A 25,650-nucleotide genomic window follows, 5' to 3' on the forward strand; every position below is an offset into this window, starting at 1 on the left:
CCCGCGCGTGAACTGTACGCGACCCAGGTTATCCTTGATTGATCCAAGCAACCAAACTGGTCCGATCGACAAACTGTCTGACTGGACGGCTTGAACCTCGAGCCAAATCCAGCCGTCACGCCGTGAACTCCCCGCACTAGGTCAGGACCCCTGGCCCGGGGAGTGGGGGGCAATTGATGGAGGGTGATTTGGCCCAACCTCATAATAAGGGGACACGTGGACATGACTCGACATAAGTGACAACTCATCCTAATGAGTTCGGGACAACTCAGCATAACGAAGCTCACTGACCCAGTCTGACAGCCCGCCCAAAGCGGCAGGTCGCTACAAGTTGATACTCCATTGCCCCAAGCTAAGACTCCCCAAGAAGCACCCCGAGCTAAGATTCTCCAAGTAGGGAGAATCCCGAACTAAAAACACCTCGGGTTAAGCTCATCAGCTCCCTAACATAAGCTCTCTCTTGCTTAAGGCTACCTCAGGGACCCGCCTCGGAGCACCTCGGTGCATCACCAGCAGCTCGGTGTAAGGTAGCTCGCTGCAGAGCAGTTCGGCATATCATAGAAGATTTTCTCCCTGACAATCGTACCTGCCAAACCTGGAGACTGCACCCACGTCTCTCGTTTGGCGGCGTCATGCCTGCCAACCCTAGAGGCTATCAAGGTCGTACTTTGCAGCGGCCACCTTTGCCCGACAGCTCAGCTCTGACAAATAACGGCTAGCCACTCTAAGCTGTTATTTGACAGCAGATCGCCGCATCAGAGATTTGGAGGCGGTTACACCTGACAAGTCAGAATACCAGTATATAAAGACCCTGACCCCTAGGGGTGAAGGTATTGCGTGATCATCACTATCTTGATTTCTCTGCACTCTCTCTCTCTCTCTCTTTTGCTCTCCCAGTTTACTAACTTGATCGTCGGAGTGTTCCCGCTGGGTGAACCCCCCAGGATCCTTCATCTTCTTCCTCTCAGATGCCTCTCGTCCGTCGCCAGTTAGGAGCAGAGCCACTTCCAGCTAGGAGTGACCAGATCGCGCTCCATCAAGATTGGAAGGACTTGGGGTAGCAATTGATATGAAGAGAAAATTTAGAAAATAAACATTTTGGTCAAAGTAATCATATGGCTATTTTGGACATTTTTATGCCTCTTGTTAGGGGATTCTAACTGAGGAGGTCTACTTGCAATTGTGTCAAAAAGTTCAAAAAAGGTAATTGCAATTATCAAATTTTAGCAACGGTCCACAACTTTAGAGGAGGTTTTATCAATTTACCCTAATAATCTAATATATATGATTGTAAAGTATATTGTACTCAGTGTGGTCCCAACACAGCAAATTCAATTATAAAAAGGGTACAAGATCCATCACCGGCCAACTCCCCCTAGATTATTTTTTTTTCAAGGAAGCCTGTATGCAATTCATTCGTCAAAAGTGTTTCGTTACATCCCTTTGTAAGATAGGAACCTGGATTTCCTGCTCATTTTCTCTACCCATGCCCTACCCACTGTACATTGCAGCCGCACATCTCACAGTATAAGATGGTGATATGAGAAAATCTAATTTGGTAAGATAGGCTAAGAAAGGTTGGTATGGTGGACCAGGTACAACAAGTAGAATAGGTGAGACCAGATTAGCCAACGTATGAGCAACAACATTATAAGATCTATGAGAATATGTAACTAAGAAGGCAGGGAGGTGAGCTAGGACACTCTTGCAGTTAGAAACAAGAGAGAATACTCCACAGAGCCTAAGGGGAGCCCTCTAACAAGAGTTTGATAACAAAAGCACAATCACCTTAAAAAATATATAGCATGAGAAATTCCAACAACTAAAGCAGACTGAAGGCTTTCGAATAGAGCTTTAGTCTCAGTGACAAAGCTGGATGAGAATCAAGAGGCATAAATCGAGCATACACCAAGGATCCATGGTGATCTTGGATATTAATTCCTCCAGTGGAACAAGAGGCTGAAGTTGCTCCGTCAAAATTAATTTTCACACAACCTTTAGGGGGGTTACCCTATGAATTTTCACACAACCTCAGGCTTTAGGCTCCGTTTGGTTTGCAGGAATAAGGGTTTGGAATCAGAATCGGAACGGGTTATTCTGATTCCAACTGTTTGATTGAGTGGAATCGGAATCTCATTCCCATTCCTGATGGAATAGCATTCCCCCATTTGAAGGAATGGCCATTCCCTACTCCTCCCTTGGGAATGAAATCTTATTCCTGCTGATTCCAATTTTCATATCCATTCCTATCTGAACCAAACAGACTATGAAAATAGACCATTCTGATTTCGAAGGATTTCAAATCCAATTCCGATTTCAACTGAAAACCAAACAAACCCTTAGTAACAATGACTTTATGTCTCCACCTCTCTTTCTTCAAAATAACTCCATTACGTGCCAACCGAACATGCCACAAAAGTGAAGCAGCTATTAAATATGAGGGAATAGAATCAACACACTGCTCATCTGAAATAATCCAATCAGTAAATTTCTTATGGGGAAAGAGATCAGTATGGATACCATGGTCGGAACCAAACCATACCTTTTTAGCCATCCAGCACTACTTAAAGAACAAATTACTTGTAGAAGGAGCAGCCTCCATCAATATTCATTGAAGCTTTCTGGTGTGTGTACTCCTAGTAGGTAGAGCATCATAAATTGCACGCAATAAGAACACGAGTAATTTTGGGTTGAGTGCCCGTAGTTTCCAGCCAAGAGATGTGAGGTGGAGGTATTGGGAAGTTCTGACATCAAAAGGCGATAAGCTGAAGCTGTAGTTAGACATAGACATCCATGAGGGGTCAAAGTCCATACTGATGATCTTCAATAACATTTGAGTACGTGTAATGGAAAGTCCATGGACAAAACAGTTTGGGATGTTGAGTTATCAAATCAACCATTAACTACAACATATTTCCAAATCATGGTAAACTGATCAATGAGTTCCGCAACTTTATATGAGTTTTACTCCCTCTATGGATTTAGAGAAGGGTGTACATTTGGTAACAATGGGTTATTCAAATATCTATTTGCCAACCATTGCCTACAATCCACCAAATGTAAGAGTCCCCTGCTCTGCCTTTCATGTTCCAAAATTTTGAATTTTTAATGTATTTGGCTCTAAGGACCTTAGTCCATAGAGCATTAAGAAAGCACCAACTTAGCTTAATTATCTGTGCTCTATTCTTCACACCCACATCATGAAAGCTAGGCCACAATTATCTTTTGGTTGAAGGAAAAGTTTGCATGAGATATTGTGGCATTGCCAGTAAGGTGACTTAACCAACACAGATCTGCTCACATGTGATAATGTGTTTTTTTCTTTCTAGCCCGGAAGCTTGGATTTCATCCGATCAACTATAGAATTCCAGTATTTGATTTATGACCTGCCCAGAAAAAGAGGGCCACCCAAATACTTTTCACAGGAATGCAAGTGGGAAACTCCAAAGCGACGGGTAATTTGGACTCTTATTCTTTGGTAGGTATGGCGTTCGCTCCTCTCTGCCGTAGCCTCACGACCTTGCCTCGTGGACTCGTCTCACGAGCCCATCTTGTAACTTAGCCTTCACAACCTTGTCTCACAATGAAGGCTCAGTTTGGAAAGAATACAAATGCAAATATATGCAGCATAATTACATACAAAATAAAACAAAATATAAGGTTTTGCGGTCTACATATTTGCATTTGTATTGTTTCCAAACTCAACCTAAGGTTTTAAAAGAGGGTAGTAGATACACTCGTTCGTTGATTAAATCAATAATGGCATCTTTGTTCTTTTCTTTTTCCTGGAAAATTCGTTGATTTCTTTCCTCTCACACTGTCCAGCATACAGCTGCTCTTAAATATCTCCACTAGATTTTACCTCTTTTTTTTAAACCCCACACTGGAGCAGAGTTAAACAAACTTTGCACATTTGGGGGAGTGGGCCACCTGCAACCAAAAAGAAAGAAAAACCAACACCAGATTTCTGATACAAAAGGACAAGAAACAAATAAGTGATAACAGCTCTCACTATCCTTTTTACATAAGATACACCAGTGCAGGGATAAACACCATCTTGGCCTCTTCTTTTGAAGTAAGTCACAAATGTTACACTTTTCTATGATAGCTTTCCAGCACAAAACACCTACTCTGGAAGGAATTAATCTACCCCAAACTTCTAGAACCGGGAAAGGAAAATCAAGGGCCGAATGGGAATGAGTTAATTCCTTGAAAAAGGAAGAGAATGAAAAAATACCCGAGAGAGTAAGAGCTAGTGAAACCCCAACTTGACCATGTGTCTTAGATCCAACAAACTCGTAACTTTCCTAAAGCAAGAAAGCTTCTTCCTTTCCCCAAGAAGATTTCTAAAAATAGGGACCTTTGAGGATCCTGACACGCTATCATAAACTAAGCTCTGCATAAACTCTATCAGATTGGAATCTCAGCCTCCTAGAAACCTCCCTCCAGTACGTCCCACCTCAGACTTACACTTGGTTCGGATTGCTTAGAGTAATCCAGATCTGCTACCCACACCGTCATGAAAACATCTTTCCATGAATGACAAGGGAAATAATTCTAATGTGCAGCTGTAATGCCCCATGGGTAGCGATGTGGAAACAAGTCATGGGCAGCAAATCCGAACCCTCACCATTAGAAATTGAATGGACAATGGAACTAAAGCCCACAATCAAAATTGTGGACAAGAACAAAATTCGATAAGAAGAGCGGATGGCACGTGGACCTCAAATGAGTCTAAAACCTCGAATATCCTAATTGGTTCTTATCAAGATCTTTTTACCTCTTCATGTCCAGACCTCTTGGACTTCACAGTTCCTGATCTTGATTATCATGTTTCAGAGGACAAGAATATTATGTTAATTCACACTCTAGATGAATCAAAGATTTGTCATGCTCTCTTTGGTACCGGCCCTTGGAAATCTCCTAGTCCGGATGGCTTGCCTACTGGTGCTTTGCAACACTGTTGGGACATTGTGAAATGGATGAATAATCTACACATTTATTTTTTGAGGTCCAATAGCATGAGACAATGACAGCATAAACACATCTGTAATATTATTTATAGACGCCACAAGTGATGTCCATTCTCACATGAATCAGCACAAAAAAACATTGTACATACCAATCAGCACCAATGACCCATATATATTTCAATCAATAACAAGTTCTAATTTTTCTCTGTAAAAGGATTCAGAAAACTCTATAATGAAAACCATAGGCCCAGTCTTTAAATGATAAAATTGAGGCTTCCTCCAAGAGAGAAATACTGTCCTTATAGGATCATAATCACACTAGAAGGTGAAATATAGAAAGCCAACTGGAATGTGTTTTTTCTTTTCAAAATTAGCATCTCTATGAAAAAAGCTTTCGATATTCATCAGCTTCTTCCACCATTTCCTCAAGGCTTCTGTCCTTCCTTTCTTTATCCAAGTCAAGCTTTTGCTGTAGCTCCTTCTCCTTAACATCAATCTATGCACCAACATTAATAACGATACAATAAGTTGGCCACCAAAGCTGATCTACATAGAGAAAGGGAATAATGCAAGAGTGAGCTAAAAACATTCCAACTTACTGCATCATAAATCTCATCATTTTTCTCAAAATCACCACTTCGCCGTGGGAGGATATGGATGTGGACATGAGGTACTGTCTGTCCTGCCTGTGGCCCATCCTGAGGTAATTAGAATTATCAAGTGGTCAAGAATGGTCTGCTAATGACGTCATTACATGCGGTGCATGTCTCTGGTGAAAATGACGAGGGGAAGGAGAGCTCCAAATCAATGGGCCCTTTGATTTTCCAACAGTTTACTACAAAAATAGTAACTCCGGTTTTAATTATTGTTAGCTATTGATACAATCATTTAAGATGAATTCACCATAGTCCCCACCAAATCTATTATATCTTGGTGTGTAGTTGGGTATAAAGGCAGAGCATCTTTTCAAGTCCATGTGCTGAATTCATACTTGCAATAAGATATAATGTGAGGAGATTGGTTTGCTGCCTTTTGAATTTTTTAACAAGTGATTAGAGTCCCAGCAAGAGAACATGCTAACACAATATAATAAAAAGTGATTAGATGCATGCATTCCAGATTCAGGCACATAAACAAGTGATAGTTTCATAGTTTTGGCCAGTTTTGCTAATTGGACAGATTTCTCTATATCTAAAACTTGAATAAAAGAATCAGAAAAAGATGTGTTTTCTGATGTAATTTGGAAAGAAGAAAAGAAGTCAACATAGGTTGGAAGAGAAGAAGAAGAGAGCAGAGAGAAGAGAAGAAAGAAGAGAGAAGAGAAAATGGTGCAGTTAGATTGTTCTGGCCGCCCCACTAAATCTTATTTATATTCATGACTTTACAATAAGCAGAGCTACTCTAATACCCCTACTTAAAAACAAAAGAAAAATAAACATGGCCCAACTGGCCCAACTACTAAAACTGTAACATAAAGAAATAAACAGTAAAATAAAGTGTGGGGCTGGAACAACAGACACACTAATAGTCTATTAACTATCTCTACACTCTCAATAGGGAATCTTTTCATATTTAGAGTCTCAATACTTTGAACCTTGGTCAAGAGTTGACCCATTTAACTCATGTAATTGGACTATTCACCCACAACCCAATTGCTTCTTCTTAATATGATGAATTTATTATATTAAAGACATGCCCAATTTTTTGTTGTACATATTGTTTACATTGTTTCTGTTGAGTTGGTCCGGTTTGTTTTTATTTAGTTAGGAAGTTGTTGGGCCTTAGGCCCATTAGTTTATGTTTTTTTAAGTTGTGACTGTTCAGCTTTTAGTAGCCGCCCTACTAAGGGCATCCTTGTAATATCTCATCTTTTTAAGTTAAGTATAAATATAATGAGAGGGGGGCGGCTAGGGTGGATTTCACAATCCTGGTCGACTTCCTACTCTCTTCTTCTTCTCCTTTCTTCTCTACTGCTGAAATCTTCATCTTCCCCCTCTTTCTTTCACAAGAAACTCAACTAAATCTGCAATTAGTGATCTCTACTTGGTATCAGAGCAGGCCGAAGGTTCCTTGAAGTTGTTCTCTCATGCAGCCCTAGATCAGCTGACTGCATGGTGATTTAAGAGGCTGATCGAAGCTCTCAGGTAAGCCCAATTTTTGGATTTTTTTGGTGGATCTGTGTGCCCTGTAGCTGGTCTAGGGTTTCTCATCAAAATCAGGAAAAACTGGAGAAAGGGGAAGAGTCATGTTTCTGTTGGACTCTTCAATTTTGACCTAGGAAGTGGCGCCCTAATTTTTTAGGGTTCCTTGGAGTTTTTTGTAAGTGGCGATTCAAGTCCTGCCTGATTTGGAGGCTTCTAGAGAGGGCGGCTGCCTCTTCTCTCTCTTCTCCCGTCCCACAGAAAAGGAATCTTTTGTGAGAAGAAAGTCTAGGACACCAGAAAGGTGTTGTTGGTTCCAAAAGGTGTTTTGTTTGATCTTGCTGCAAATTTCAGTTATTTTCTTTACATTTTTTGAGAAGCATGGAGGTCCACGGAGTTGAAAATAAGCCCGGGAGTGAAATGGGACTAGTGGGAGGAGGTGTTGGAGACCCTTTCGGGGCTGGGACCATTACTACAGTTAGGTTTCCACTTCAGGTAAGAAGGGACCTCCTTGGATTATAGATTCTGGAGCCTCAAAGCACATGACCCAGAGCTCTACTATTTTTTCAACTTACCAGCTCTGTTCTGGCAGAGATAGGGTCTCCACAGCTGATGGATCCCATGTTCCTAATGCTGGGAAGGGATCTGTCAAGACTAGTGATTCTATTTCTCTACCCTCTGTCCTTCATGTTCCCAGATTAATCACTAATTTGTTATCTGTTAGTAGTTTGACTAAGAACCTGAACTGCTCAGTAATTTTTTCTCCTGGTCGTTGTATTTTGTAGGATCTGGATTCAAAGAGGACGATTGGGAGTGGTCGTGAAGTGAATGGAATCTACCTCCTGGATGTACTTCCTTCTCATCAGAGTCATCATGTCAGCAGGGATAGTTAGTCTGGGTCTGCAAGTCAAATTATGCTTTGGCATAATCGTTTGGATCATTTACCGTTTTCTTCTTTGAGTTTTTTGTTTCCAAAACTTTTTGAGTCTGTTAGTTTGTCAAGTCTGGAGTGTGAAGGTTGTCAGCTTGGAAAGCATTGTAGACATTCATTTAAACCTAATAATAAAAGATGTTCTTCTTCTTTTGATGTTATTCATTCGGATGTGTGGGGCCCTTACCATGTTCCTTCTATGGGAGGCTATCGCTATTTTCTCTTATTTGTGGATGATTTCTCACGATACTCTTGGATTTACCTGATGAGATCCCGCGATGAGGTACCATCCTTGGTGAGGCAATTTCATCAGATGGTACTAACACAGTTTGGAACAAGAATAAATGTGTTCAAATCTGACAATGCCAGGGAATATTTTGAAAGACATCTTGCCTCATATCTGTTAGAATATGGTGTTGTCCATCAGAGCAGTTGCCCCTACAGTCCACAGCAGAATGGTGTTGCAGAAAGGAAGAATAGACACATTGTTGAGATTGCAAGAAGCATGATGATCACATCTACAGTTCCAATTCGATTTTGGGGTGATGTAGTTCTCATAGCAGTATATCTGATTAACAGGGTGCCCTCTCGTATACTTGGATTCAGCACCGCATTCAATCTTCTTTTTCCTCAGGGGGAGATGTTTCATATTCCTCTCAGGGTGTTTGGGTGTGTCTGCTTTGCACATATCCTTGGTCCTCACCACTCGAAGCTTGATCCCAAGGCAAAGAAGTGTCTTCCTTGGATATGCAGAGAATCAGAAAGGGTACTGCTGCTATGATCCAGTCTCTGGGAGCCGGTATGTTACCATGGATGTCACCTTTTTTGAATCCACGTACTTCTTCTCAAAGAATCCTTCTCAAGGGGAGTGTTTTGGGGAAGTGAGTCAGCAATCTATTCCTCTCCCAGTTCCAGTCCCTGTGTCTACTCCTGTGCTTGACCACCACCCTATGGCACCTACCTTGCCACCTCCTTTGCATTCTGCTTCTCAGCATTACTTACGACAAAGACTTCACAAGGAGGTTGATTCCACTACAGCAGAACTCACACCACTTCCTGTCGATTCCTTGGAGACTCCAGATTCGGCTGCTGCCATGGATTCAAGTATTCCTCTTGGTCCCGCTACTGTTTCAGTTCCCATTGATCCTACTAACTCTGTTATAGATAACCTTGATCTCCCTATTGCTCTCAGAAAAGGGAAAAGAAAGTGTACTGCTCATTGTATTTCACAGTACTTATCCTACAGTGGACTTTCTCCTTCCTACCGTGCTTTTCTCTCCTCTCTTGATTTAGTGTCTATACCCAAGGGTGTTAGTGAGGCTCTCTCCAAACCTGAGTGGAAGACAGCTATGCAGAAAGAGATGGCAGCTTTGATTAAGAATCAGACATGGGACATTGTGGATCTACCAGAAGGCAAGGAGACAGTTGGATGCAAATGGGTTTACACAGTAAAATATAAGGCAGATGGAAGTATAGAAAGGTACAAGGCAAGACTTGTTGCAAAAGGGTACACACAGACCTATGGCATTGATTACTTAGAGACCTTTGCGCCAATTGCAAAGATGACCTCCGTTCGGATACTTCTTTCTCTTGTTGCCTCATACTCTTGGCCCTTGTTTCAACTTGATGTGAAGAATGCTTTCCCAAATGGGGATCTGCAAGAAGTGTATATGGATCTTCCTACTGGCTTTTACAATGATACTGAAAAGGGAAAGGTATGCAGGCTTAAGAAGTCACTTTATGGCTTGAAACAATCTCCCAGAGCATGGTTTGAGAGATTCAGACAGGCCTTGATTGCTTTTGGCTACACTCAGACTCAATCCAATCACACTTTGTTTGTGAAGCGAAGGGGATCTTTGGTGTCAGTCCTAATTGTTTATGTGGATGATATTGTTGTCACCGGGAATGATCTGAGTGAGATTGATGGTCTGAAAAAGAACCTACATAAAGAATTTGAAATTAAGGATCTTGGAGAACTGAGATACTTCTTAGGCATTGAAGTTGCAAGATCAAAACATGGAATTTTTATCTCACAAAGGAAGTATGTCTTGGATCTTCTTCAAGAGACAGGGAAGCTTGGAATAAAGGCAATCAGCACCCCTATTGATCAGAACCATAAAATTAATGCATTAGAAGGTGAACCAGTAAAGTACATTGGGAGATATCAGAGACTTGTGGGTTGGCTGCTATACTTGTGTATGACAAGACCAGACATCTCCTATGCAGTAAGTGTAGTAAGTCAATACATGCATGCTCCACGAGTTCAGCATTGGGAGGCAGTTGACAAGATTCTTGCTTATCTGAAAGGGCACCCGGGCAGAGGCATATTGTTTACTGATCATGGACAGTTGAAACTAGAGGCTTATACAGATGCAGATTGGGCAGGGTGCCTTGATGACAGGAGATCAACTTCAGGAGTGTGCACCCTAGTTGGGGGTAACCTTGTCTCATGGAAGAGTAAGAAACAAACAGTGGTGGCAAGATCAAGTGTTGAAGCCGAATACAGGGCCATGGCACATGGAGTTTCAGAACTTCTCTGGATCCGTTCCCTGTTAGAAGAAATTGGTGTACAAGCAGAAGAACCTATGATGCTATACTGTGATAACCAGGCAGCAATTAACATTGCCCATAACCCAGTCCAGCATGACCGAACTAAGCACATTGAAGTGGATAGACATTTTATCAGAGAAAGGGTAACTTCTGGAGAAGTTTGTCTTCCATACATTGCTTCTGATCTACAGCTCGCTGATGTTCTCACAAAAGGTGTTGCAAAGAACAAGTTGGAGCATGATCTACGCAAGTTGGGAATGTGTGACATTTACTCCCAACTTGAGGGGGAGCATTGAGTTGGTCCGGTTTGTTTTTATTTAGTTAGGAAGTTGTTGGGTTTTAGGCCCATTAGTTTATGTTTTTTTAAGTTGTGACTGTTCAGCTTTTAGTAGTCGCCCTACTAAGGGCATCCTTGTAATATCTCATCTTTTTAAGTTAAGTATAAATATAATGAGAGGGGGGCGGCTAGGGTGGATTTCACAATCCTGGTTGACTTCCTACTCTCTTCTTCTTCTCCTTTGTTCTCTACTGCTGAAATCTTCATCTTCCCCCTCTTTCTTTCACAAGAAACTCAACTAAATCTGCAATTAGTGATCTCTACTGTTTCTTTTGTACATCTTATCCTATTCTATATAATTTTTCTTTTGTTTATGACATCATATGTTGAACCATTTATATGATTTTTTATTTTATTTATGACGTCATCAGCAAATTATTTGATCCAAATTGTTGGACTATTGCTCCACAACCCATTTATTTCTATATAATTTTTATTTTGTCTATGATATCATAGGTTGACAGACCCATTTAACCCAAATGGTTTTTTTCTATCAATAACAGAGAACTTTCATTAATTAATAATATAAAAGATTTAAGTACAATAGGGGGGGGGGGGGGGGGGGAGGTACACTCTCTTAACTCTACCCTAAAGAGAAAATTACAATGTAGCCCAAAACAAATGACTTCTTCCCACCCCCTGTTTGGCCAACGCGTATGCAAATGAATTGGCACACCTTTTAACCCACTGCATATGCATTTCCATGCCCTGAGTTAACCACTTGAATTGTCTTCACTCGTTAATGTGTGTCCATAACCCATCATTTGCACTCTCTATCCAGCCAATTACCACTTGTGAATCTCCTTCAATGATCAACCTGTTTATATTTAGTTCCTTAGCCCTTTTCACCCCCTCTATCAAGGCCAAAATTTCTGCTCCCAGTGAATCCCAAAATCCAATTGGTCCTGAAAAAAGAGCTATTACCAAACCTGCCTCCCATCTGAAAACACCACCATCCCCGTTTCAAGGAAGAGATTCCCTACAACCCAATTGAATGAATTGGGCTCGTTGTAGAAATTGATGTCTTACCCTCCAAAGTATCAAAATTTCTGATAGGATTATGACTTGTAGCTCAATTAAATAAGGGGAAAGATCGTCATATTCAAGAATCAAGTTATATAGTGTTTGATCACTAGAATTTCTGCTCTCCATCAATTTCTCAAAATTTTCAAAGATATTTAAAAGGGAGTCAAATGGCAACCATAATCAAATGATTATAATTTTCATTCTTTGGTTTGTGTATGTTTTATTCGTGGTTTAAAATGTCCCTAACTTTCCTAATATTTCCACAACATTTTTTCATTCCCATGGGTAGTGACACGAAATTTTACTGGAATTGGCATATTCCCCAGTGAACACTACCAGCACTATGTAGAGTACAACAGATTGATTCCATGGCAAATTTCCATTTACATGGGTAGCGACACGAAATATTACTATATTCCCCAATAAACACTACCACCACTATATGAAGTGCAAGAGAATAGAGATAGTATTATAACATACGCTGGTAACAATATTGTAGATATGTGGAGTAGCAAAATTATTGCCCGCGTAACTTACATGATTATCACTTCAAACCAGCTCATTAATTTCAAACATGTGCATTTTATATGAGTTTAAATTTTGTTTTAACTCATTCTAGCATGTAGTTTTGAATCTTTTACAGGACAACTTCAGAATGTATTCTTTTTTCTATAACCTTAGTTTCTTAGCTTTGTTTAATTATTTAGAAGAAGATAATAATTTAAAAAGGTGCGTCAATGCTTCTTTTATCATTTCATAAAATAACATTCTATATTTATGCATATTTTACAATGTTCCCATCATGTCTATAGTTTTTACAATATTTCTATATGATATTTCTGCCATTTCCGATATGTTCCTATATTTGGACGACCAACATTACCACCGACACCGACATTTTAAACCTTGTTTTTGTTTGAGACAAAAACAAAGGACTTTTTCTACCCTCTACAAAGATATAATAAGGGGATACCATCTATACCGAACACTATTTGAAAAGTAATAAAAACTCAATTATCTAAACTTTTACAACAATACTAGTTGAAAAACAAGATTTTGAACTTTGAGATTTAAACATTTTAAATGTGATAAATATTTCTAGAAGTCAAGGCATGCAATAAAAACAAAAAAGCAAATTTGTTTGAAATTATTAAAGTTGAAAAATTGGAACTTGAAGAAAAGAAGATGAAGTTGATTCTTTGTAGTCTTACTTGGATTGTAAACGTAAGAGAAGATGCTTTGTGATGATGCTCAAGCTGACAACCAACCTTCTGTGCTGTGAGCCATAAATCACTAATCTCATCAGCAGTGAGATCAATAAAGCGCTTCACTTCACGCCTTGGGCAGACAAGGACATGTAAGTACTGTTAAGGTCATTAAACTGAACACATAGAAATTCACCACAGACTAGAGTATCAAAGTTGAAATTTCACTGTAATGCAACAAAACAAGAGGCATAATGACATTCAGTAGGTACTCAATACTCTTTTTTTTTTCGGTATCATTTGAAAGGGCTACACAACGGGGGGGTAGCCCATCCCCCAACTCATAACCCCCCACCCCAGGTCAGGCAGGATTCAATCCCATGTCTCCGCTACAACCAGCAGGAGACCTTACCAACCAGCTGGTTGGCACCTTGCCAGTAGGTACTCATATACTCAATAGATATCATTGATGGCGTATGCATGATATATGCACATGTACTTTTATGTTCAATTTCGCATTCTTAGTAATAAAAGTATCCAGAGCATATTGATACAAAAGTCAATGTGTATCAAAATATCTAATATATTCTGCCTAAATATTCTGTATTTAGGAAGAATTTTGAATATACTACTTCATAGTGACTAACCATTAGTTCTAATAGCAAGTGATGTAGGACTGACAGCTTTGATACTCTAGGAATGGAAACTGGGTGGGTTCAGGGCAGGGCACCCCCTCCCCATCCCCACCCCATAGTCAAGATACTCTACCCTGTCCCTGGTGGTGGGGCACCCACTCCCCATCAGGTCAGGCAGGATTCAATCCCATGTCTCCGCTACAACCAGCAGGAGACCTTACCAACCAGCTGGTTGGCACCTTGCCAGTAGGTACTCATATACTCAATAGATATCATTGATGGCGTATGCATGATATATGCACATGTACTTTTATGTTCAATTTCGCATTCTTAGTAATAAAAGTATCCAGAGCATATTGATACAAAAGTCAATGTGTATCAAAATATCTAATATATTCTGCCTAAATATTCTGTATTTAGGAAGAATTTTGAATATACTACTTCATAGTGACTAACCATTAGTTCTAATAGCAAGTGATGTAGGACTGACAGCTTTGATACTCTAGGAATGGAAACTGGGTGGGTTCAGGGCAGGGCACCCCCTCCCCCTCCCCACCCCATAGTCAAGATACTCTACCCTGTCCCTGGTGGTGGGGCACCCACTCCCCATCAGGGATGGGGAATCCCCAAATTTTCCCTACCCCAAGGCAACCACCTAAAATAATCTAATTTGCAGATAATTTACAAATAGGACTATGGGAATTTTGGGGTATTTTAGGAATTGGATTATGACAATTTGGGGGTACTTTAGAAATGGAATTATGGGATCCTGGGATTTTAAGAATTTGAGGAAAACTTAGAGAAATTTTAAAAATCAATATTAAATCTAGGGATATTTTACTAATTTACCATTGGGTTCGGGGCTGGTTTGGGGAATTATACGCAAACCCCATCCATGGTTCAGGGAAAAATTATTTTTCCAGTCCCCACCCCTTTCCTGTTTAAGATTGGGGAATGGGGCTGGGCAGGGCCCTGGTTTTACGGGGAAAATTGGCATCCCTAATACTGACTAACATAGAACTGGAATTACATAAGGACAAGTCTAAGAGGACAATAATTGGCTAAAAACGTTTTAGGGATGATTTTAGAACTAAAAGTAAGGGTTAGGAGAGGTTATAAAGGTGATAAACCTACTAGAACTAAGAAAAACAAAAATCACAAAACTCTCAATATCATAAGAAAACCCAATAACCCTGAACTACTTAACCAATGACTATGAAACATCAAATAGAAACCAACTATAACCACACAAATCAGATGATAAAGATGGACCTCACAGACCTGTAAAATAACCAAAGTACTGAAAAAATCCAAAAATATATGATTTTTACAAAAAAAAAAAGTCAAATTTGACAACATTGCTCCTGCATTATGTTTGTTCCTTGTATACATGTCTTTTCTTAACAAAATTTTTATTTAGTATCTAAACATGGAAAAGAAAACAGTGAACCAGAGATAATAGACCCTCAAAGGCTCAAATCCCAGTCCATTTATTTCCAATCATTTTTTCCCTCCTCCTTTTGATAATTAAAATCCCTCTCTATATATCTTCCCCCTTATGTGCATATGGGGAAATTCAATACAACTCATTGCATTCACATAATATGCAATTTAGTTTTTAATTGTGCAAGCATGTGTTTTTACAAAAGGAAACACAAAGCATAGAGGAACAAGTGCCATAATCACCCAGATCATCTATGGCCTCATCATTGGCAGTACCTGGTTGTTGCTAGTTGAGCGCCATGGATGTTTTAACACCCCCCCCCCCACCCCAAGTGCAATGGAGGTAAAGAAGCATGGGTGATGATGACCTAGGTATTTTATAGGCAATGCCTGATTCCACTGCTTCTCTGCAATTTTTCTTCCTTACAACCAAAAACATGTAAAAATGAATCATTTTTTTAACATAAGCTAAATGCATGAGGACTAACAGATGCCCAAACCATATAGCATCAATGAAGCGATTGAAAAAAATGAAAGTAACTTTAATTTGTCTTAGTACACACATTAGTCAGTGATGACAATAGAAACTGGCAAGGTTAATTGATTCCAAAGGAAAAGGATATGACCTGTAAAAGATAAGAAAAATGAAAGTAATCAGAAAGGAGTTCTACTTTTAATACAAAACACCATATAAAGTGGGTACTAGAAGATAGAAAATTCTCATGATATATGGTTATTGAAAGATGAGAGATTCAAATGAACAATGGAATTAGAATAAGCACAAATTTTTTATTTCGTAGTATTAGTTTTGATGCTTAAGTTATCAATTAAGAAGGCAAGACATGATAATTTAGTTGCTTAGGCCATGTTTGGTTCAATTCTCATTCTTTCTCATTCTTACCCAAGATGAAATTCTAAAATGGAAAAAAATGGGTAAAAATAGGCAGAATGAGAAACTATTGCTATGAACAAAACACTTTTTTTCCTAAAAATTAATTCTTTTCAGACTAACAAGTGTCCTATGTTACTCATTTTCATTCTTAAAAAAAAAAAAAATGTGCCAATATTCACAAACCGCCAGCCTAGGTCTCCAATAGTCAATATTTACCAATTGACATAGATGTTTCGAAAGTACTTTTATAAAAGTGTTTTCGTAAAAGTACTTTTGTAAAATTGCTTTCGCAAAAGTAAACATCTATGACAACAGTTTTATAGGTAGAGTTTCCTCAAAGAATGAAATGAGCAAGATGGGGCATGATTAATTTTCATGCTGCATGCTAGTCAATTTTTATGCCATGGGGCTGATTTTTCGTTCTAAAAAAGAATGTGGCCATTGGCAAGAATTTTGTAACCAAACACTCTAATTTTGTTCATTCTTGCCCATTCTTACCTAGAATGAGCAAGAATTAAGAGAATGAGGCCTAAAGCAGTGAACCAAACATGGCCTTAGTTTCTAGAGAGAAAATGGAAAATGAATCTCAGTGTGAATACAACCTCTGAGTGTTTGCTGTCATTACATGCAACAAACATGAACTCTTCCTTTCCTTTTTCTTTTTCTATCAATAAAAATAAGGAGCTTATATACACAGAGCCAAGGGCTAACAAGGAAACTTAAACCCCATGCAATAAAGTCACCAACTCAAACAAGAAAACCCACTTAACAATCCCCTAACACAATATTTGATTCACCAAAGAAAACAAAAAGAAAAACATAAGAGTCAGCACTTGATAGTCCCCTTCAACCACAATATTCTCAAACTCAAGGTAAACAAAAACTTCACTCCTTGTACCAGGGACCTGTTCTTGGACGATAACTCTGATTTATGAACAATCTCAATATTAATTTCACTTTCTATCTGTAGATGATTCTGAACAGTTTTGCCTAATTCATGTTTCATATCTAGTTCCAATTGGGCTTCAACATGCATAACATCACTTTGACATATTGTGTGCAACTTCCACTTGTAAATTCCTCAAACAGTACTGCCGCATTAAGAATACAAAACTTGAACTCCTAAGCAATGCAGCTGGGTCTTGTGAATATCGGGTTTTTTTTTTTTTTTTGCATTTAATTGTAAATTTTCAACTTTGCTCTGTCAAGGGGAGTTATGTCTCTAAAACACCAGATCACTACCAGGAACTGAGAGTGAAGAGGAGATGGAGAGGGCTTGAAGTGATGGAGTTCTCCAAGCAGCTAACAGGTGGGGATCTGAACTGGTTATCAAAGCAATAAAATGTTGTTTCAATATGGAAGGACTGAAGGTAAGAATCTATTGAAAAACAGAGAAGACAGGAGGGCACCAATCTTCCTGCCTGAGGAAGCTACATTATGGTTGAAGGGGTTTGTTGATGTAGTAGTCAACTGTATCAGGATAGTGGGCTGGAAAAATTCCATGGTCTTAATAGGGAAAAGATTTGAAGCTGAGCTGAGAAGGAATGGAAAGGGGTGCTTATTGCTGTTACAGAAAACTTCGATAACAATAGGAGACAGCTGATATGTGTGCTGGAAGGGAAGGAGGAACAGGGATGGATCTCCTTTTGGGACAAACTACAGCAGTTTCTCCTGTCTGTTGACAGGAACATAATTAAGGAAAAATCCACCACTACTGAAGTGCATAATGAGCAGAACCGTCCTAGTCAGGTGATGAAAGATAAAACCAATATGCAAGTGGAAAGTGAGGAACAGAGCCTCTCCCTTCATGGAGTAACGGTTGTGAGCTCGACAGGTTTTTAGAGGATGATGCTTGAGGCAGGAAGAGGTAAATGGGAACAGAGAATGGTTATAACAGTTGAAGAGGTAAAGGACCAGAGGAAGATATTGGATACAATGGTGCAGAAGTTAGTGAAGCTGATGCAGTCTTAATGTTGTTTGCAGACAGGAAGGCGGTCCTTGAAATTGGTGATTAGGAAAGGAGCTTTACGACGATCAAATCAGAAGAGGGTTTGATACAGGTACAGAACTGGACTCACTCTGCTGTGCTATGAGATAGAGGCCACACATAGAAATTTCCTGATAAAGCATTTAAGACTTCCATTTCATCTCTGGAAAGAAACGGCTATTGGGAACATAGTGAGAATCTTGGGTGTTCTGGAGAAGGTTAATCTTAGAGACCTGTGTGCTCCAAAGATTAGGATCACATGGGTGAAACCAGAGAAGCATCACTTTGGTGAATGGAGTCATGTTTGGCTGTTATCAGAAGTTGAAGCAGCACTTTCCCGCCATTAGAGGTATTAGACAAGGGGACCCCCTCTCTCCTTTCTTGTTCATCTTAGTAGTTGTGTTAGTATCCTTATCTAGAGAGCATATTTGAGGGGTTTGGTGAGAAGTTGGAGAGTGGGAAGAGAAAGAGTGTCTATTACTCACTTACAATTTGTTGATACCATCTTATTTTGTGAGGGAGGTGATTTAAATTAAATGAGGAATTTGACGTAGGTGGTCCAAGTGTTTGAGAAGATGTCAAATCTGAAAATTAACTTCAGTAAGAGCTGTGTGGCAGGCATTAACATGGATGATAGAGAGGTATCTGAATGTGCAACAATTTTGGGTTGTGAGGTATGCCAGTGGCCACTGAATTATTTGAGGCTGCCTCTAGGGAGCAACCCTAAAGTGTGAATTGGAACCCGGTGGTGGATAGGTTCTCAAAAAGGCTAGCCTCCTAGAAAAGGAATATCTTTCTCTTGGTGGAAGAATCACCTTGATCAAATCAACTTTGGCCAATCTGCCAATCTACTTCCTATTGGTATTTGGGATGCCTGTGAGGATTTGTAGAAGGTTAGAGAAGTTAATGAGAGATTTTTTTGTGGGAGCCTGGAGAGGAAAAGAGGGACCATTGGGTTAGATGGGAAGTGGTAAGTAGAAGTAAGGATTCAGGGGGTCTAGGAACTGGAAACATTCAGAAGAGGAATACGGCTTTGTTGGGTAAATGGCTGGAGATTCCCGGTGGATCAAGATAAATTGTTGACAAAGGTGATTAAGAGTATACATGGGCTGGTAGTTGATGACTGGGACACAAGAATTTCAGCCTGAGCAACTACTGCAGCACATTGGAAAGCTATCTATGTCATCCTTCCTTGTTTTCTACCCTTTGCCAGGCATAACTTGTGCTTCGGAAATTTGGTGAGCTTCTGGGAACATGTGCGGGTGGGGGAGGTACCACTTAAAGACCAATTCCCTTCCTTATTCTCCCTTTCTAGGTACAAGCATGCCTCCACCTTTATTTCCTCCTTTGGTCTAGGGCCCAAGCTTAATTGGGATTTGGGGTTTAGACGAGGTCTCAAAGAATCAAAGTTGGATTTGGTGTTGTCATTGGTTCAGGTACTTCAAAAGGTCTTCTTGGACCCTTCTAGGGTGGACGTGGATTCTCGGGTTTGGACCCTTTCCTCTTCTGGCTCTTTCACTTGTGCCTCTTTTTTCAATGCCTTAATTCAACCTACTACTCCTGCCAACCTCTTTCCTACTAAAGAAGTGTGGGGGAGACCACTCCCACCTAGGGTTGGAGCACTATGTTGGGAAATAGCACTAGAAAGAATTAATACGTGTGATCAACCATTTCCCTTTCCTACTCCTGCCAACCCTTTCCCTTTCAAGACAGTTTGGTGTACACACATTCCCTCCAGAGTTTGTTTTTTTGTGTGGGAAGCTAGTCTGAAGAAGATCAACACTTAGGATCTCCTCCAGAAAAAGAACCAAGGAAGGTCCTATATATCCCCATATGTATGCTGTTTGTGCTTAAAAGCCGGGGAATCAGCCAATCATATTCTGATCCACTGTGAGGAAACTAGAAAATTCTGGATTTTCTTTCTCAATCTTTTAAATTTTAGTTGGACTTTCCCTGAACATGTGATAAACTGTCTCAGACAATGGACAGCAAGAGGGTTAAGTAAAAGAGGAAGGACTTTATGGATTTCCGTAACACATGCAATCCTTTGGAGCATCTGGGAAGAGAGAAATAACCGAATTTTCAACAACAGAAAAAGAAACCTTGAGGAGCTTTTGTCTACTATACCATATAGAATTTTCCTTTGGACTTCCAACTCAGAGTTTTTTAAAGGAGTTTCCTTTTCTGATCTTCAAAGAAATACTGCAGGTTTTTTGTTTTCTAAACACCAGTCCTTAATCACCCCTCTCCCCCACTCTTCTGTGGTGAAGGGGAGATAACCATGCACTTTGATGGAAGTGTGTTTGGAAACCCAGGTGCAGCAGGAGTTGGTGGAATTTTTAGAAGAAGAGATGGTACAGTTATTTGGGCTTTCAGTGGACCGATAGGGATAGCCTCTTCAACAAAGGCTGAAATTATGGCAGCACTAACCGGAATCAGGATTGCAAGAGATCTGGACTCTCAGAACATTATCATAAAAGGAGATTCAGCAAATACCATCAAGTGGCTTGCTGACTCTGGCAGTGGTCCATGGGCTTTAGCGCATTTCTTGGCTGAAGCTAGAGATATCAAATTTAACTTAAATGCACAGCTGGGTTGGATCCCTAGGGAGCTAAACTCTGATGCGGATGGTCTAGCAAAAGCTGGTGTTCACAGGGATTTCATGTTTAGTGATAGCTTTCTTCCTACTTAACTGTTGAGTTGTAATCTCTGTGTACATCTTCTTATGTACCCACTTTTCATTAATAAAGTTACCATCTTTTTCAAAAAAAATCAAAGAAAGAAGCCTTTTTGGTGCTTGTCCCCGAACTGTTGTACCCTTTGTAAAGCCAATGGTGAGTGTTGCTTTCACTTACTAATATCCTGCCCCTTTGCTTCTTCTATTTGGGAGTGATTTCTCTCTTTATTTGGTTGTAGGTGGACTCCCCCAGCATTAAAAGCATCTTCATCTATTCTATTGGTAGCTGGATCATAAAGAGGGGAAGAATCCTATGGAGGTGCACCAAGGCAGCGGTTTGTTGGACAATTTGGGAGCAAAGGAACCAAAGAATATTTGCTGAAAAAGAAAGAAGTAGAGAGACAATTATAGAGATGATTACTTTGAGGGTGGCCCAGTGGGTAAAGACAGTGAACATATTTGATGACGTTCCCCCAGAGACCATTGTGAACAACTAGCAGGAAATAGCAGCCTCAGCTCCAAGCATAATCATCATCCATCCTCCGTGGCATCTCCCAACAGAAGGCTTTATCAAGCTCAACTTCGATGGGAGCAATGAAGGAAATCCAGGGCCACCAGGGGTTGGTGGTGTTTTCAAATTGGAGGCAGGTTCAGTAATAACTCTTTTTTCAAGACCAATTGGATTCAGGGATTCACTGAGAGCAGAAATTCTGGCTTTGTTAGAGGGGATGAAAAGGGCTAAGGAACTAAATATAAACAGGTTCATCGTTGAAGGAGTTTCACAAGTGGTAATTGGCTGGATAGAGAAGGCAAATAATAGGTTATGGACATACATTAATGCAGTGGGTTAAAAGATATGCCAATTCATTTGCAGACGACTGGCCAAACAGGGAGTGGGAAGAAGTCATTTGTTTTGGGCAACATTGTAATTTTCTCTTTGGGGGAGAGTTAGGAGAGTTTACCTCCCCCCACCCAAATTTAAATCTTTTCTATACTTAATTAATGAAAGTTTTCTGTTATTGATAAAAAAAAAGTTGAAGTGTCACTTTAGGGAGGACAAACCAAGGTTGAAGACGACATTGATGTGGCAGGCTGGTGTACAAGTGGCACACAAGCGTTGGTGAAAAAGAATGGGAAGCAAGGAAAGTTTAAGAAGGAAGTTGAACAGTCTTTGGAGGAAAACCAAATGACAAGTAAACCATTTAGTAGAAATGAATTCAAATGTTTTTGAATTAAAGGAAAAAGAAGCGGGCAGATTATCCTTTGCTGATGTGGCTAGGAGATGAATTAAAGGAAATGAATTCTAATGTCCTTATTTATTTATTCTTGTTCTGATAACACTAACCCTCTTTTTTTATCAATAATAACACTAACCCTCTTCCTATTAGTAGTTTGACAAAATCCTTGAATTATTGCATAACCTTCCTTCTTGTTGTGTTTTTCAGGACTTGAAGTCCTAGAGGATGGCTTTTTTTTTTGATAAGCAACAAAGGGAAAATATTCATTAAACACAAATCTTCACACAAAAAGTACAGCCAAAAAAGTGTACAATGCTGGACCTCCCAAGAGGCCATCCACAGCTGACAACAGAGAAAAAATAAAATACAACAACAGCAAAAACATAACTGATATTAACATTACTAGGCACCCATTTGAATGAGGCATTTAAATCAGCACCTAGAGCTTCAGCCATTCTGACTAAAGGTCTGAACTTCAAAGGAATTTGGTCTTGCCTTGCCGTCTATCCTAAAACCATTTGACAGTCACTTCAAACCCTGAACCAAGGCCAAAAGCTCAGCTCTAGAAAAATTTCCCTGTCCTACCAGACCTGAAAAGCTTAGTATGATACTGCCCTCATGGTCTCTAACAAGTGTAACAACTCCTCCCCCCCCCCCCCGAGAGCCATGGGCTTCCAAGGCTGCAACCATCAAAATTGAGTTTGAGCACCTCTAGATTAGGAAGGGACCAATCTACCATCCTCTGTCACCCTTGAAAATCCCTGCACATCACACCCAAGTGAGCTACCCTTACCTTGGTAAGTTCAAACACTTCCTCTACAAGTTTGCATTTTTCTTCAAAAATTCTCGCATTTCTTTCACACCACAAACCCCATAGCACCGCACCGTGAATGCATTGCTAAACAATCTTTTGTCTTTGAGTGGAGCCACCAAAAACATCTTATTTGAATAGATCTACTACTGCATCTCGTGCCACCAAGTTTTTCCACAAGTGAGAGGAAAAGCTGCCATAGCCTAGAAGCATAGGGACATTGTAACAGTAGATGGTTAGTATTTTCTCCTCTCTTCAGGCAAAGAGCACACACATGAGGAGAGAGAGCCCAATTTTGGAGCCTCTCATGGGTGTTGATGATTTGGTTAACAGCCTCCCAACAAAAAACCTTTACTTTAGGGGGGACCGGGCAACACCATGCCTCTTTAACCGGGAAAGGCTAAGCTTCTGTAATGGGAAGTAAGGATTGAAAAAAGGAGGCACACATGAAACAACCATTTGTATTAGGGGTCCAAATTCTCTCATCATTCCCTGATGAAAACAAAACAAAGTTTTCAAGTAGAGTTACAAGAAAAACCAGCTCATTTGTTTCTAAATCCCTTAAAGGCCTTCTTAAACCCAAATCCCAAGCTAAACCATTCTCTCCAAAGGAAATCAAATCCGCAATTGAACTATTTTTAAAGTTGAGCAGCCTATAAATTCTCGGAAAGGTTTGACAAAAAGGAGAGTCCCCCCCCCCCCCAAGTATCTTCCCAAAACTTTCCACTTCACCCTGAAACTATATCATACCTTATGTTTTGCATGAAAGTAGGCAATAGAGTCAGATTTGGCTTCTAGGGGCTTCTCAAAGTTGCTCCCCTAACAGGCACTGAGTCCCAACTATTTGGGTGCAACCCATAGATGCTTTTGATCATTTGATCACCAAATGCCATAAAGCCTCTCTTTCCTTTTGGGAACCTCCACAACCATTTCCCTAACAAGGCCATTTTTTTTCTTGAATCCTACCAATTCATAAACCTCCATAGTCCATGCTCTTTAGAAATGCTTACATTTTTCCAGTTCAACAAATGACTATTCTTACTATCTCCCAGATCCCACAAGAACCTGGAGCCCTAAACACAAACAAAAAATAGAGTGGGAGGTTAGACAAAGTAGATTTTATTAAAATGACTCTCCCCTTTGGATATGTAGTTTTTTTTCCAGGACGCCAACCTTTTCCCAAACCTTTCAATAACGCTCTCCCAGAAAGTCTCCTCATTAGGTTGCCTCCTAAGGGCAATCCTATATATTTAATTGGCACTCCTTCACGTCACATCCCAACACTTTCACACACTCTTCCAGCTCCACCCTCTCCACGCTAAGGCCCACCGAACTACATTTCCTCAAATTGACTTTCAATCCTAGACTCTCTTAACTAGTTCTAAAATCGTTTTCAAAGTCCCAAGTCCTAGAATATCGTTTTCAAAGTCCAAGTCCTAGAAGATGATTGGGAGTGGTCATGAGGCAAATGGGATATACTATCAAGTATATCCCAAACAAGTCCATGTTAGAGCCTTAAATTCTCAACACCTAAAAAAAATGATTTTATAATTTTAATTGCCTTTTAAAATATCTTATAACCCCCTATTTGTTAATTTTGTTCATTCATTTATCCTAATAAAAGATATTTTAAAAGACAATTAAAATTATAAAATCATTTTAACTTCAACTTGCAAAGTCATCCTTTCTTCCTTGATCTTCTCATCTCTTAAACATACTCATTAGTAATTAAAATTTGATCAATAATCTATCTCCCACGGATGAAGGCCCCTTATTGTGCTAGGTTATCAAAGGGAGGATTTCTTTTTAAGCCTCAATGCCAAATTAACCATGCGTTACCACCATTAAAGTTAAAAAGGAAAAATTGGGCATTCATATCCAAAATGAAAAGCAGAGAGAGAGAGAGAGAGAGAGAGAGAGACCAGGGAGAACAGGCCGAAGATTAACCATAGCGTAGGAGAGCTGGGTAGAGTAGAATACTTCTTTCTGGTGTATTTTATACGGCCCAAACGTATAATTCTCCGATTCCATCTGTTTAAAATTGCGCACAAGTGGTTAGTGAATGCGGAGGAGAGAGTGGGAAATGAAATGAAAGGATGTCTTTCCGTTTCCAGAGCATTTACTTTGCCTTACCTTAGTTGGAATGCAACACGATGCAGCAGTTCTGCTTGTAGGTGACAAATGAAGGCTGCTGCTTCTGGCGATGGCGAGACAGGTGAGACTGGTAGAAAGCGATTTGTTGATGGAAAATGATGTAGTAATGAACCCTTTTGAACACAGAAGCAGCAACTGCTTTATCATTCTTGGAATAACAGATTATTCACAAAAACACAGAGCACTTATTAGTCGAAGAAGGAATCACGCATTCACACAAAGCCCACTAACCTGTTCGGTTTCTCGTCGGACAGAGAGATTAGCACCGTCAGTCTCGTCACTGCCACCGGGTTTTTTCTGGATGAGGATCGAGGAACTCCTTGGAATTTGGGCCCGATGTCCTAGACTTCAAGTGCCTTACGGCCCAGCCCGATCTATAAAATCTCTATATATTACCCTTAGATGCTGGAGTGGACTGTTCATCGGCCGAGAGCCGGGCCGGGCTATATACCTCCAAACCTAAACGAACCAAACTGAATTTGATGATTTGATCTGGATTTAGAAACGGTCTGATTCGATTTAAGATATTTTAAAATTCTTTTTTGAAAGATATTTCAGATTTCAGTTTACAGCTTGGGGTTGGTTTTAATATTAAACCAAGTGATGATGCGCATTTTGGCAGCTCCCCGGCGGGCGGGTGACTCGGATGC

At 40.0% G+C, this 25,650-nt stretch overlaps 1 protein-coding gene across 1 annotated transcript; it reads right to left on the reverse strand.

Moving 5' to 3' along the window:
• Nucleotides 1-5,030: 5,030 nt before the first annotated feature.
• Nucleotides 5,031-25,388, reverse strand: FHIT (FRAGILE HISTIDINE TRIAD). The gene is made up of 6 exons (XM_088886356.1): nucleotides 25,232-25,388; nucleotides 24,980-25,113; nucleotides 24,766-24,877; nucleotides 13,170-13,315; nucleotides 5,573-5,671; nucleotides 5,031-5,469 (listed from the first exon to the last, which is right to left on the reverse strand). The coding sequence occupies exons 3-6, from the start codon at nucleotides 24,875-24,877 to the stop codon at nucleotides 5,353-5,355; spliced, it is 474 nt and encodes a 157-aa protein (XP_088742482.1). The 5' UTR covers nucleotides 24,980-25,113; nucleotides 25,232-25,388; the 3' UTR covers nucleotides 5,031-5,352.
• Between the last annotated feature and the right edge of the window lie 262 nt (nucleotides 25,389-25,650).

This window comes from Nelumbo nucifera, chromosome 4 (assembly GCF_055504915.1).
Source record: "Nelumbo nucifera cultivar China Antique chromosome 4, China Antique-T2T, whole genome shotgun sequence".
NCBI classification, from domain to species: Eukaryota; Viridiplantae; Streptophyta; class Magnoliopsida; order Proteales; family Nelumbonaceae; genus Nelumbo; species Nelumbo nucifera.